The 12,016-nt window shown below is 43.3% G+C and overlaps 1 protein-coding gene across 2 annotated transcripts; it reads left to right on the top strand.

Annotated features, from left to right (window-relative positions):
- The first annotated feature begins 2,009 nt into the window (after window positions 1–2,009).
- PIN4 (peptidylprolyl cis/trans isomerase, NIMA-interacting 4) lies at window positions 2,010–11,023 on the top strand. Of its 2 annotated transcripts, none has more exons than XM_061136728.1 (4): window positions 2,010–2,136; window positions 4,577–4,650; window positions 10,120–10,239; window positions 10,848–11,023. In XM_061136728.1, the coding sequence occupies exons 1-4, from the start codon at window positions 2,094–2,096 to the stop codon at window positions 11,004–11,006; spliced, it is 396 nt and encodes a 131-aa protein (XP_060992711.1). In that variant the 5' UTR covers window positions 2,010–2,093; the 3' UTR covers window positions 11,007–11,023. The 2 variants fall into 2 exon arrangements, with proteins under 2 accessions (XP_060992711.1, XP_060992709.1); XM_061136726.1 differs by lacking the exon at window positions 2,010–2,136 and adding an exon at window positions 2,238–2,607.
- The last annotated feature ends 993 nt before the right edge of the window (window positions 11,024–12,016 follow it).

Raw genomic sequence — 12,016 nt, 5'->3', positions numbered from 1 at the left:
TTTGTTTTACAAATAACATCCATTGCCTTTTTTCTTGAATTAAAAAAAAAGAATGCATGCCAATTCATATAAACAGAACATAATTTAAACAGAAAAAAAGAAAGTTAGCCATAAACTCACATCCCAAAACTAACATTTAAGATGCTTGTGATGCATACTGCATAGTTGAGATTGTACATGATTTTATCAGTCCTAAAGCGCTTTTGACCTCGAAACCCTGGGACCTATGCCCATCATTTTCTCCTTTGAACTACTGGCCTCTAGGCACTGCTTTGGGCAAATTCAGCCACTTACACAGGCTCATTATTGTTGTTGCTGTTATCTGCTGGAACACACAGAACTTTCACAATGTTCCAGGCACCAAGCATTTGTAGATACCTGAGCCATTTAATCCTGGCTCTTCATTGGGGTCTGAACTTTGCTTCATTTCCACTCTTAAGACTGCCATAGCCAGTGGTCACAGGAAAGGCTTTCCCCTATGAAAAACCAGAATAAAAGTGCCCTCTTGGCCTTCTGGCTGTAGATGAACTGTTGAACATGAGGCCATACTATTATTGTCACCCTGCCTCATCTCCAGCAGGACTTTGAAAGTCAATACATAAGTGGGATCCACCTCAGAAGTGAGGGACCAATTATCTCCTCAGCTCTGGATGTGTTTCCCACAGTTGATCACTCACAATCCAAAACAAGGAGTGCCTAAACTGTGCCTGTTCAGAAATGACAGCAGTAAAACAGGGGGCTGCCTGTAATGCATGAGTTCGGGGTGGCAGTCTCAGAAACACCTGATCTCTGGCACGTAGCATCTGAAGTCCTACAAGACTGAATTCAAAAACTAAGCTCTGAGCTGGAGGACCTACATATTCTGGCTGGCATGGGCAAGCTGAGAGAGCTATCTCATGGAGTGGAGGGAAAGCCCTGATCTTACAAAAATTGGGAGAAGAGGGGTTGTGGATAAGGGTAAAAAGTTTGAGGATGTAAATTCAAAACTCATTCACCTTAAGCTAACACTCCACAAGCAAGTCATTGTTTTATGTGCTTTACAAATACAAACGTGTTTAATTCTCTTCACACCCTATAAGAAGGTATTATTATTAATTCTATTTTCCAGAAGATGAAACTGAGCCAGAGAGGTGAGGTAACTTCCTCAAGGTCACAGAACTAGTACCTGAGTGGTGGAGCAGGGATTTGAAGCCAGGAAGTACAGAATCCATGCTTTTAACAATAGTTATTGTTGTTGTATAGTTGCTAAGTCCTGTCTGACTCTTTGTGACCCCATGGACTAGCCTGCCAGGCTCCTCTGCCCATGGGATTTCCCAGGCAAGAATACTGGAGTGGGTTGCCATTTCCTTCTCCAGGGATCTTCCTGACCCAGGGTTCCTGTGTCTCCTACATTGCAGGCAAATTCTTAACCATTTAAGCCACCAGGGAAGCCGCACAGGTACTAACTATAGCAAATATTTAACAGTAGTAGTGTTAGTCGCTCAGTTGTGTCTGCCTCTGCCCATAATTTTCTCCTTTGAACTACTTGAGGCACTGCTTTGGGCAAATTCAGCCACTTACACAGGCTCGCTACAAGCTGTAAAATAACTAAAACCGAAAACCCGAAAGGAGGGGCAGGCCGGTGTGTATGAGTGCGCGAAAGGGGTAGGCGGCAGCCGAGGTTCTTCCGACTATGCCTTTGTCTAACGGCCCCGCGGGATTGGCTGGAACCCCGCGCCGAGGGACTGCAGAGGCGCCCCCGCGTTCCCCTCCCCCCGGCTTCCACTACGCACGCGTGGAGGAGGCGGGTAGGGCAGTTGGGTAAAGGGCGCCAAGAAGGGCGTGTGAAAGAAGCCGCAAAAAGCACAGAGGCGTGGCTTCCCGCCCTCGCCCAACCTTTGGCTCCGCCCCTCTACCGGGTCCGAGCTTCCGCCCCATTGGCCCGAGAGTCAAAGGACCGGGCCTGCCCCAAGATATGCCTGCTTCCGGAGCCACGGTAAGGATGGCCAATTGCGATGCCGCTTTCTGGCATATGTTTAGGACACACCGGTGGGGCCTGAAGGGGCTTTGTGCGGCAACCTAAGCAGTTGAGAGTTCAACGGCAGATTCTGGAAATGCCACCGAAAGGAAAAAGCGGTTCTGGAAAAGGGGGAAAAGGTAGAGCAGCCAGAGCAACCAAGAAGAAATGGGGTTGGGTGAGGAGCAAGGCGGAGGGAGCAGACCGCCGGGGTCCGGGGCGGAGGCAGCGGGTTGCCAGTGACTAGAGGACTGACCAGGAAGTGATGTTAGAAACAATCAATACGGACTTCAGTTTTGATTTAAAAGCACGGGGATTAGATGGTGGATAGAAGAGGAGAAAAGATTACAAGAAAGTTTGATTTTGTTAGTTTCTTCCAAATGGGCAAATCTTGGGAGTGAGGCTGTCATGAAGGATCCATTAGTTAGGTAAAGCTACAGGGTAGTGAAATTTGGGAGAAAAGGGGTAGAGCAGTTGACTTTGAGTAGGAGAAGGGACATCTTAAGCTTGACGTCACAGAGATGAAGATGGATGTGGTGGTAAAAAGTGGAAGACAATGGTAGTTTTTAAAACAGCAGGACAAGTACTGAGTAGGAGTCTTGAGGAGAGTGGTAAGCGTTTGGAATAGTCATTGGGGTGGTGAGAGGGGATGAAACACTTAAAAAAGGATTGCCCTTAGGGCTGAGAGCTTAAGATTGAAGGCCATGAATTTGTAGAGGACACAATCTGCTCAGTCATGATTTACCTAGTACCGTATAATTGGCACAATACAGGATTGATGAGAGCTAAGTATAACTTTTAGCCAAGGTTGAGGTTTTGTTGGACAATGATAATAGAAGGAAAGCAACACAAGGGAATTAAGAGTGCCACTGGGGACACAGTTCAGATGATCAAGCATGGGATCCAGACTGGGAAGGGAAGGAGAAGTTTGATAGCATAGGAGAACATAGGAGGATAAAGGAACTGAATGGGGGGAGAGGGGAGGTGGTTCTGTGACATTAGCATGAGAAGGCTGGAAGAACAGAAAGTTGTAGCCAGAGATTGAACTAGTTGTGAGTGGCACAGTTCCATCACGTGCCCCTGGGAACAGGTGGCCTGGATTAAAAGGCATGGGCATTTGGGAGGGAGGTCTAGAAGGTGTGAGGTTAGGCTGTTGGATGATGATTCCTCTGCATAGATGGTGAAGTCATCCAAGATTAGGGCAGTAGTGAGGGTGGAAAGGAAGCCTGAAGTTGCTGCCAGAGTCCTTAGTCAGAGGGAGTGAAGGGGCATTCAGAAGATGATAGCATCCATTGGGGCAGAGAATGGGATGACTGGAAGGCATCATTGTTCTAGAGAAAATAAGAGTTTAGTGTAATAAAACTCCTTTGGCAGTAACATTTTCTTAGGCATTTGGTGGTTGGCATTTTGGATTTTCAGTTTTGTGGAACATTTATTGAACAACTTTTGGGTGCCCAGCATTGGGGTTCCTAAGACAGGATGGAGTCTCCTGAATAAAATTTCAATAGGTCCCTATTACTTCTAGGGTAGATTCCAAGTTCCTTAATGGAGCCCAAAGGGCCTCATGCCCTAACCCTCAGCCACCTCCCCTGGGTTCATCTCACAGCACTCCCACTTCAGATTTGGCTTTGTCCATAGTTTATTCCACATATTACACTGTTTCCCTACCCTGGAATTCTCCTCACCTTTGTCCTTTCTTTGCCTGTTCAGCTTCTACTCATCCAGGAAACCTTCTCTAACTGGCTAAAATGTACCTCTGTGCTTCCACAGCCCCCTATGTATAGAGCATAGTTCGCTCTCCTGAAATGATCTTTTACATAACTTTACATAACGATCTTCCCCAGTAGTATATGAGCCCCCTGAAGGAAGGTATTATGCCATGGCTTGTTCATCTTTGTATCTCCAGTGCCTGGAACTTAGTTACTTAGGAAACGTTTATGAACTGAACACTTCAATCAACAATAGTTCTTAGGAACATCAGCCTCTAACAGTAAATATGCTGCCATAAACACAGAAATTGGCATAGTAGCAAAATGACACAGTAATAAAATGTAAAATACTGTCCCTTGTGTTAATCTGAATATTGATAATTTCTTAGGAAGGTTATCAGTAGGCAGTGTCATTGACTCCAGGAGTTTGGACATGAATGTATTCTTTAGCCAAATATGGGTGGTAGGAAATTTGATCTTTATTTAAAATATATTCTTGGACATTTTACCTACTATAATTGTGAGTGTCCAAGTACATAGCTGCAGTGCTTATTAGAAATCTCACAAGAACTCCAGGGTTTGCTCTTAGAAGGCAGGATTTCAAACTGGGTCTAGAGAATCCAGGCCAGGTTTTTGGTGCTCCCATTCAACTATTAGCACACTCACTTGTGTATCCATTTTCTGTGAAGGGTTTTTGTAGGGCACAAATTTCTTGTTTTAAGAGGTGAGTTACAGGTTAATTTAGCTTGATGTAAAGTGTTTGCAGAGTTCCCTTTTGAAGCTTGGTGCTGTGATGGAAGTATCAACTGTTGTGTTGAATAATAAGGTGAAAGTGTAGTTTAAATGAGTACTTGTCATCTCTTCTCTAAAGGAAAAGCAGCTTCTGGGAGTGAGAGTTCTGAGAAGAAGGCTCAGGGTCCCAAAGGTGGTGGCAGTGCAGTAAAGGTGAGTTACTCATTCCTTTTTTTTAAAAAATATAAATAACATATACATCTGTTACTTTGGAACACATAAAAGGAAAAGACAGTATGCTTAACTCATCCTAAGGCTAGCCTAATAATGACAGAAGATCAAGATAACACAAAAGTGGAAAATAATAGATCACTCACTTATGAAAAGTAATTCCTTTAAAATATTTCTTAAATGTTTTCTCAGACATCCAGAAATTCTTCATATTCTAGTATTTTTCCTTAAAATGTATTAAGTCTTCCCAAGTAAGTGAATGAGTTATTTCTCAGAATGAAATACTACTTGACAAAACCAAGAGCTGAGATGAGCAAGCAAAGGCATGGGTCTCAACAGACAGCTTCCCCACCGGTAAGCTACAAGCCAGAGCCCTGACCTTGAAAATTAAGGTGGGAGACAATTGCAAATAATTACTTGAAGTTCTTGACATAATGCCAGAGGTATGTCTGCCCTGGGAAAATATAATTTGAAATAGAATTATACTGTTTAATGCTACATAAAAAGGCAATTTCCATGTTTCAGTTAGGATGTGGGATTCCATACTTTGATTCATTCATTCCTTAAGGATTTAGTGACATCTGCCCTGTGCCAAGCAGTGTACTAAATTCTGGGTATTAAAAAAAAAACAGGTAAGAGATGGTCCCTGTTATCACAGTCTAGTTGGGAGCAGTTAGGTAAAGAAAGAAATATCATTGCTATATGAGAAGAGCTATAGTGGAGTTGTAGCATATAAATGCACCTATACATATGCAGCCAAAAAAAAGGAGAGGGAATGTAAATAGAGAAGGCCATTCTGCCCACTTTTCTACTCTGTGAACCCATAGAAAGATTAGAGATGGGAGACATGAATTTGCTTTCCATATATACTTGACCTTCATTCTCATATGAACATCCCACCATGTGAAGTGGGATTCTGGTATCCAAAGATAATTTTCATAAAACATGGTGCCTAAATGCAAGTCAGCTACTTTGTCTGGGCATCCAACTGAAGAAGTGGCTTTAAAGAGGCATCTTGCCCTTTCTGGAAACAAAAATAAGTTCAGTGTGGCTATACTTGAGGTATATGAAAGGTGGTTGTTCAGTTGCTCAGTCCTGTCCGACTCTTTGTGACCCCATGGACTGCAGCACGCCAGGCATCCCTGTCCATAACCATCTCTCAGAGTTTGCTCAAATTCATGTCCATTGAGTCGGTGATAGTATTCAACCATTTCATCCTCAGCTGCCCCCTCCTCCTCCTGACCTCAGTCTTTCCCAGCATCAGGGTGTTTTCCAATGAGTTGGCTCTTTGCATAAGGTGGCCAAAGTATTGGAGCTTCAGCTTCAGCATCAGTCCTTCCAATGAATATTCAGGGTTGATTTCCTTGAGGATTGACTGGTTTGATCTCCTTGCTGTCCAAGGGGCTCTCAAGAGTCTTCTCCAACACCAGTTTGAAAGCATCAATTAGCTAGGAAAGTCAGTTAAGGTTAAACTCTTTTGTTAAACTTTTCCTTTTGAAATAATTTTAGACTCACATTCAGTTGTAGGATAGATGTACTTTTTATACATGTACCATGTGCCTTTTATCAGGGGCTTTCCAGATGGTGCTAGTGGTAAAGAACCCGCCTGCTAGTGCAGGAGATGTAATAGACATGGGTTCAATCCCTGGGTTAGGAAGATCCCCTGGAGGAGGGCATGGCAACCCACTGCAGTATTCTTCCAGGATAATCCTATGGACAGAGGAGGCTGGCAGGCCACAGTCCATAGGGTCGCAAAGAGTCAGACACAACTGAAATGACTTAGTGCTATACCTTTTATCCTGTTTCCCCAGTGGTAACATCTTACAAAACCCTAGTACATTAGCACAACCAGGAGATTGACGTTGCTACAATCAAGATCCAGACATTTCCATCATCCCTCTTGTTGCCCTTTTATGGCCATACCCACTTCCCCCATGGATCCCCTACCCCTGCCCTCCATGACCTCAGAGCAGCAGCTAATCTCTTCTCCATTTCTATAACTTTATGATTTCCTTATAAGTGGAATGATACAGTGTGTAGCCTTTTGGGGTTAGCTTTTTTCACTCACTATAAACCTCTGGAGATTTCATTCCACTTGTTGTGTATCCATAGTCTGTTCTTTGTATTACTGAGTAGTGTTCCATGGACACATGAAAGTAGTGTGTTGAACTTTTCACCTGCTAGGGGACGGCTGGTTTGTCTCCAGTGTTTGTGAAGGCCCCAGTAGCAGAGGGACCCCAAACCCTTCAGCCTTTTAGGGTCTAGGCTCCTTCCACACCTGCCATTCTGCTTTAGACCGTACTCCTGAATCCAGCCCTGCCCTGTGTCTTTAGAGCTGCCCAGATTCTCAAACCTGCCTTCCGATCACAGCTTCCTTCCTTCCTCTTGTTTCCCACCTCCCCCAATCCTGTCTGTTTCTCTCCATGCACAGACCTCTAGGCCCTCTAGCCTGCCCTGTTCGCTTCACCTTCTCCCAAGCTTTGTGTCTGTTCTCTGAGCCCTGTATGTCTTGTAGGCTGGAAACTAGATGGATCATAGAGCCCTGACTCCTTTCCTTTTGGTGATCCACTATGTCCACCTGCCAGACCACAACTCAGAATCAATCCAGTGATCTCCTTTTTTTACACTCAAACCCAGAACTTCTGGGGCCCACTGGAGAGTCACACAGCCTCGGGGGTTGGGGCCACTGATTTCTCGTCTCTACCCTGAGCTGGGCCATCAGAACTTTATGGAGATCCCTTGCCACTTGCCTCAAGCCATCTACCACCCTCCTCCAGTCAATCAGCAGACAGCTTTGTCCAGTGGTTCTCAACCCTGGTATACATCAACTTCACCTGGAGATCTTCTGAAAGTCTCCATGCCTAGGGATCTACCCCACACCAGCTGCCTCACAGTCTCTAGGGGTGGGGACTGGATCTTGGTATATTTTTTAGAAGCTCTTGGGGTGATTCTGACATGTGCCAAGGTTGAGAAACACTGATCCAGTCTCACAGGGTTGGTGTGAAGATTTCATGAGATCACGCATGTAAAGCACTTAGCACAGTTAGTATTAAGTACTCAATAACTGAAATATTGTTATAATTGTCACAAGAAATGGAGACCAGACCTATAGTCAGGAATTCATTGACCAGCAAAGTTATCTTCACCACATCTCCCTCCTCATTCTTCTCACCTCTCTTCCTTTAAGACTAACTAAAGTTAGCCTTTTTCCAGCAGTGCTCTGAATGCCTAGCCTCGCTCCTTCATTTATTTCTACCCTCTTTCTTTGCTCTGTCTTCAACTTTTCCATCTTTACTGCATCTTTCCCTTCATTCTGAAAATATACCCAGGGATCTTTAAAATATATCAATGCATGTGACTCTTTCCCTCTGACCAGAGCCCTTTCTCCTTTTCTAACTCAGTTAGTTGGGGGAACCCTACTCACATTGCAGTTCCCTGGTGGTTCAGCAGTAAAGAATATGACTGCCAAGCAGGAGACAGGGGTTCTATCCCTGGGTCAGGAAGATCCCCTGGAGAAGGAAATTGCAACCCATTCCAGTATTCTTGCCTGGGAAATCCTATGGACAGAGGAGGCTGGCAGGTTACAGTCCATGGGGTTGCAAAGAGTCAGACACAACTGATCAACTACCACCAACACCCTTATTACTGTCCTGCTTCCCATTATTTCCTCAGTCATCTGCTGCACCCTGGCTTCTGCACTTACCGCTCTTCTGAAACAGCTTTTGCTAAGGACCTGGATCCTTATTGTTCTGCAGCATTTAACCCTGTTGCCCATTTCCTCCTTGAAACTTTCTCTTGCCTTGAGTTCTGTTAACACACCTTTCTCTCTACCTGTCTGGTTGTTTTTATTATGCTTGTTGAGCTTCTTTGCTTATTGTTTAAACACCAATATTCTCCACTGATGAGTCTTTAGCATACTGTCTTATTCTGTGTACTTCTTCTTGTTCTGTGTAGCCTCCTTGGGTGATCCACTACCTCCATGTTCATCACTCCCACATTTTCTCTGGAGCTTGGCTCTTTTTTCTAATCTTTTGTCTGCACCACCAGGCATGAAGGATCTTAGTTCCCCGACCAGGGATCAAACCCAGGCCCCCTGCATTGGCAGCATGGAGTCTTAACCACTGGGCTGCCAGGAAAGACCCTTGGCTCTCTTCTAAGATGTCAGTCTCATACAGTTGTCAGTTGGTCAGTCACACTTGCAAACTCCACAGGTACTACAGACTCATTATGTCTAACCCGTCAAACTGTGTAAAACCAGAATACTTGTTTATTCATTTATAAAGTGGTAGATGGGATCCCCTTTCTGTGATCACGAATGCTGTGTGCACTTTCCCAGTCATTGAACCAGGTTTGCTTTGTGAATGTAGAAGCACAAAGAGGGAAACAGTGGAGAAGCAGTTTTAGCCAGGCTAAGATGAGGTCTGAGGAACCATCCTCATCCCCCAACATGTATCTCTCTAGTGTCCAGATTGTCCCCGTCTCCCCTAGACAGTGCTGGACACATTCTATAGAAGTTTGCCTCTCTGAGCCCTGCTTTTTGACACATTCTTTTCTTTGCTGTGTCTGTCTCCTGTGTAGCTCCTCCAGTCCAGGATCCTGTCATCCCCAGTTTTACTAACTGAACCCTGAGGACATGGTTTGTCTAAATTTATAAAGGAGACATCTTTAGGCCTTACCCTAGTGTATCACCTATAATAAGAAATGAATAATGGATTCTGTTTGAATGAGAAATGGGAAATCCTACAAAACATATCTTGACAAAAGCATTTCTAAGGACATAGTGATTTTTTAAAAAACATGACTTTATATAAACATAAGTTACATTTGAATACTTTTTTAGGGTTGAGTATTCTTAATCTTCAACATATGATTCTTTTTCTAAGTGTTAAATTGTGGAGGGGCTTTATACAATTGGCCTCTTTTGGTAAAAAGTATTTCCTTGTGGGTTTTTTTCATATCTTTCCACCTCTGATAAATTAATAGGTAACCTTTATTGAGTGTTAGCTGCATTATCTCAATCTTCATAACACAGTTACTGTTATCTCAGTGCACAAATGGGAAAACATTTAGAGATTTAAAACATGCCTAAGACCATACAAGAGAGTGGGGATTTGACTCCAGTACCCAGCTCTCAACCATTATCATGTTTCCTCCTCCTGTTACCGTTGAGGTACATGGTAAAGGATGGGAACATTCCACAGCCAGGTACCCACTTTCCATCTAAATCTGGGTTCTAAGATATTGTCTTGATACGGGAAATGGGTTTTTGCCCCATTGGGCTATTGCCCAGTTGGGCAGACTTCCAGGATTTTCCATTGCCATGAATGAATGAGGTTGTTTTTTTTTTTTTTTTTCACTAGTATGGGGGTAATCCTGATGTGACTGCTGTGTTGTGAGGAAAGAAATCGTTTGGGTCTCCAGGTATTACATGAACATGTTTTTTCCTTGTAGGTTAGACACATTCTGTGTGAAAAACATGGAAAAATCTTGGAAGCCATGGAAAAGTTAAAGTCTGGAATGAAATTCAATGAAGTGGCTGCACAATATAGTGAAGATAAAGCCAGGCAAGGGGTATGGTGCACTCATCATTTAAAATGTCCCTCATGGAGGACACAGAGCAGTAGGGATTATTTCTGTTTTGCCATTAGTTTTAGGCATATCTTAAAGATCTTAAAAGCAGAAATGTCCAACTTGTAAACAGTTGACTACAGGTCACCTGTGTCTAAACCTTGGCATAACCAAACTTGCACAGTTAACAGATATCTAGGGCTTCCCTGGTGGCTCAGATGGTAAAGAATCTGCCTGCAATGAGAGAGACCTGGGTTTGATCCCTGGGTTGGGAAGTTCCCCTGAGGGCAGCCGGCAACCCACTCCAGTATTCTTGCCTGGAGAATTCCATGGACAGAGGAGCCTGGAGGGCTACAGACCATGGGGTTGCAGAGCCAGACACAACTGAGTGACTAAGTACAGAGTAGACACCCGGCAACATTGTGAGCGCTTGTTGTGTGCAGCCCAGGGTTGGACCTCTTCCCCATTTTGTGCTCAGTGAGTCTTCTTCTCTCCAGCCCAGATGAATAAACCTAGGAACCTTAGCATTCATGTTGGGAAATTTTCAAGCTACAGTAGAACTGTTCCCTCTTCGGGGCCACTTGACATCACATATCTTTTGGATTTTCCAGGGTGACTTGGGTTGGATGACCAGAGGGTCCATGGTGGGACCATTTCAAGAAGCAGCATTCGCCTTGCCTATAAGTGTGCTGGATAAGCCTGTGTTTACAGACCCTCCAGTAAAGACAAAATTTGGGTATCATATTATAATGGTTGAAGGGAGAAAATAAAATTGTATGAAAGACTACATATGTTTTATACATTATTTCTTTAAAAGGTGTTGAATAATCATTGTATTTTATGAACTCTGTCACTGTGGGTTTGTGGGTACAAAATCAGGTGGGTAAAGGTTGGTGTGCACAACAGTAGGTATTTAGTTGGTAGTTCTCTTAAGTCAAGCAGACTCCTTTTAAACCTGTTAGTCCCTTCCCTCTAAGAACTGCTTTATCTGATTCTCAGTATATCCCATAAGTTAATTTAGAAAGCTTCTCTAGAAAAGTCAAATATCAGTTCATACAATTCAGATTGAATTGGACATTGAATAAATGGATTAGCATATGAAAATCATAAAATAAGCTACTAGACACTAGTTTTATAAGGTAGCCAACATTGATCTGCCAGGACAGTTGTTATCAGCTCCACTGTCATAACATAGCACATGGCACATTCAACATTATGGCCATTCAACATTAACTCCTTTCTTTTTAAATAAACGTTTGTTGAAAGAAAAAAACACTCAGTTCTGTCAGTTTTTTGTACTAGACTAAACAGTAGCCATTCACCAACTGCTGATTAAAGGGCGAAATGTGAGAGTTCCCTGGCAATTCATTGGTTACGACTTGGAGCTTTCATTGCTGGGGCCTGGGTTTGATCCCTGGTCAGAGAACTAAGATCTCACAAGCCACAGGCCAAAAAAGGAAAAAAAAAAAAGACAGGGAGGGATGTCAGTCTAAAAACATTCCTTCACCCTCAAATTGTATGGGTTACATTATGACAATCCTCTCCAGGGTCAATGTTCTGTGTATCTACATTTTTTTAATGCCACCTTTATGACATAACAAAAAAGTATATAAATATAAATACTATACTACTTCAAAAATCAAACTTTGCAAGTACAACTGTGTGATTAACAGTGATTTTTTGAACACACTGTATTCTCTCTCAGCTGCATTTGACATACCCGCATTATGCCATATAGCAGCAATTCACCTTAGAGAGTTGTTTCCCATTTTAGACATTT

Source organism: Dama dama, chromosome X (genome assembly GCF_033118175.1).
Source record: "Dama dama isolate Ldn47 chromosome X, ASM3311817v1, whole genome shotgun sequence".
NCBI lineage: Eukaryota > Metazoa > Chordata > Mammalia > Artiodactyla > Cervidae > Dama > Dama dama.
Note: the sequence above shows the minus strand (reverse complement) of the source record. Positions and strands in the feature narration are given on the sequence as shown.

Coding starts and splice junctions, on each gene's coding strand:
- PIN4 (XM_061136726.1), top strand. CDS start 2,553: ATGGTAGTTTTTAAAACAGCAGGACAAGTACTGAGTAGGAGTCTTGAG. Junction 2,608..4,576: donor TAGGAGTCTTGAGGAGAGTG/GTAAGCGTTTGG, acceptor TCTTCTCTAAAG/GAAAAGCAGCTTCTGGGAGT. Junction 4,651..10,119: donor GTGGTGGCAGTGCAGTAAAG/GTGAGTTACTCA, acceptor TTTTCCTTGTAG/GTTAGACACATTCTGTGTGA.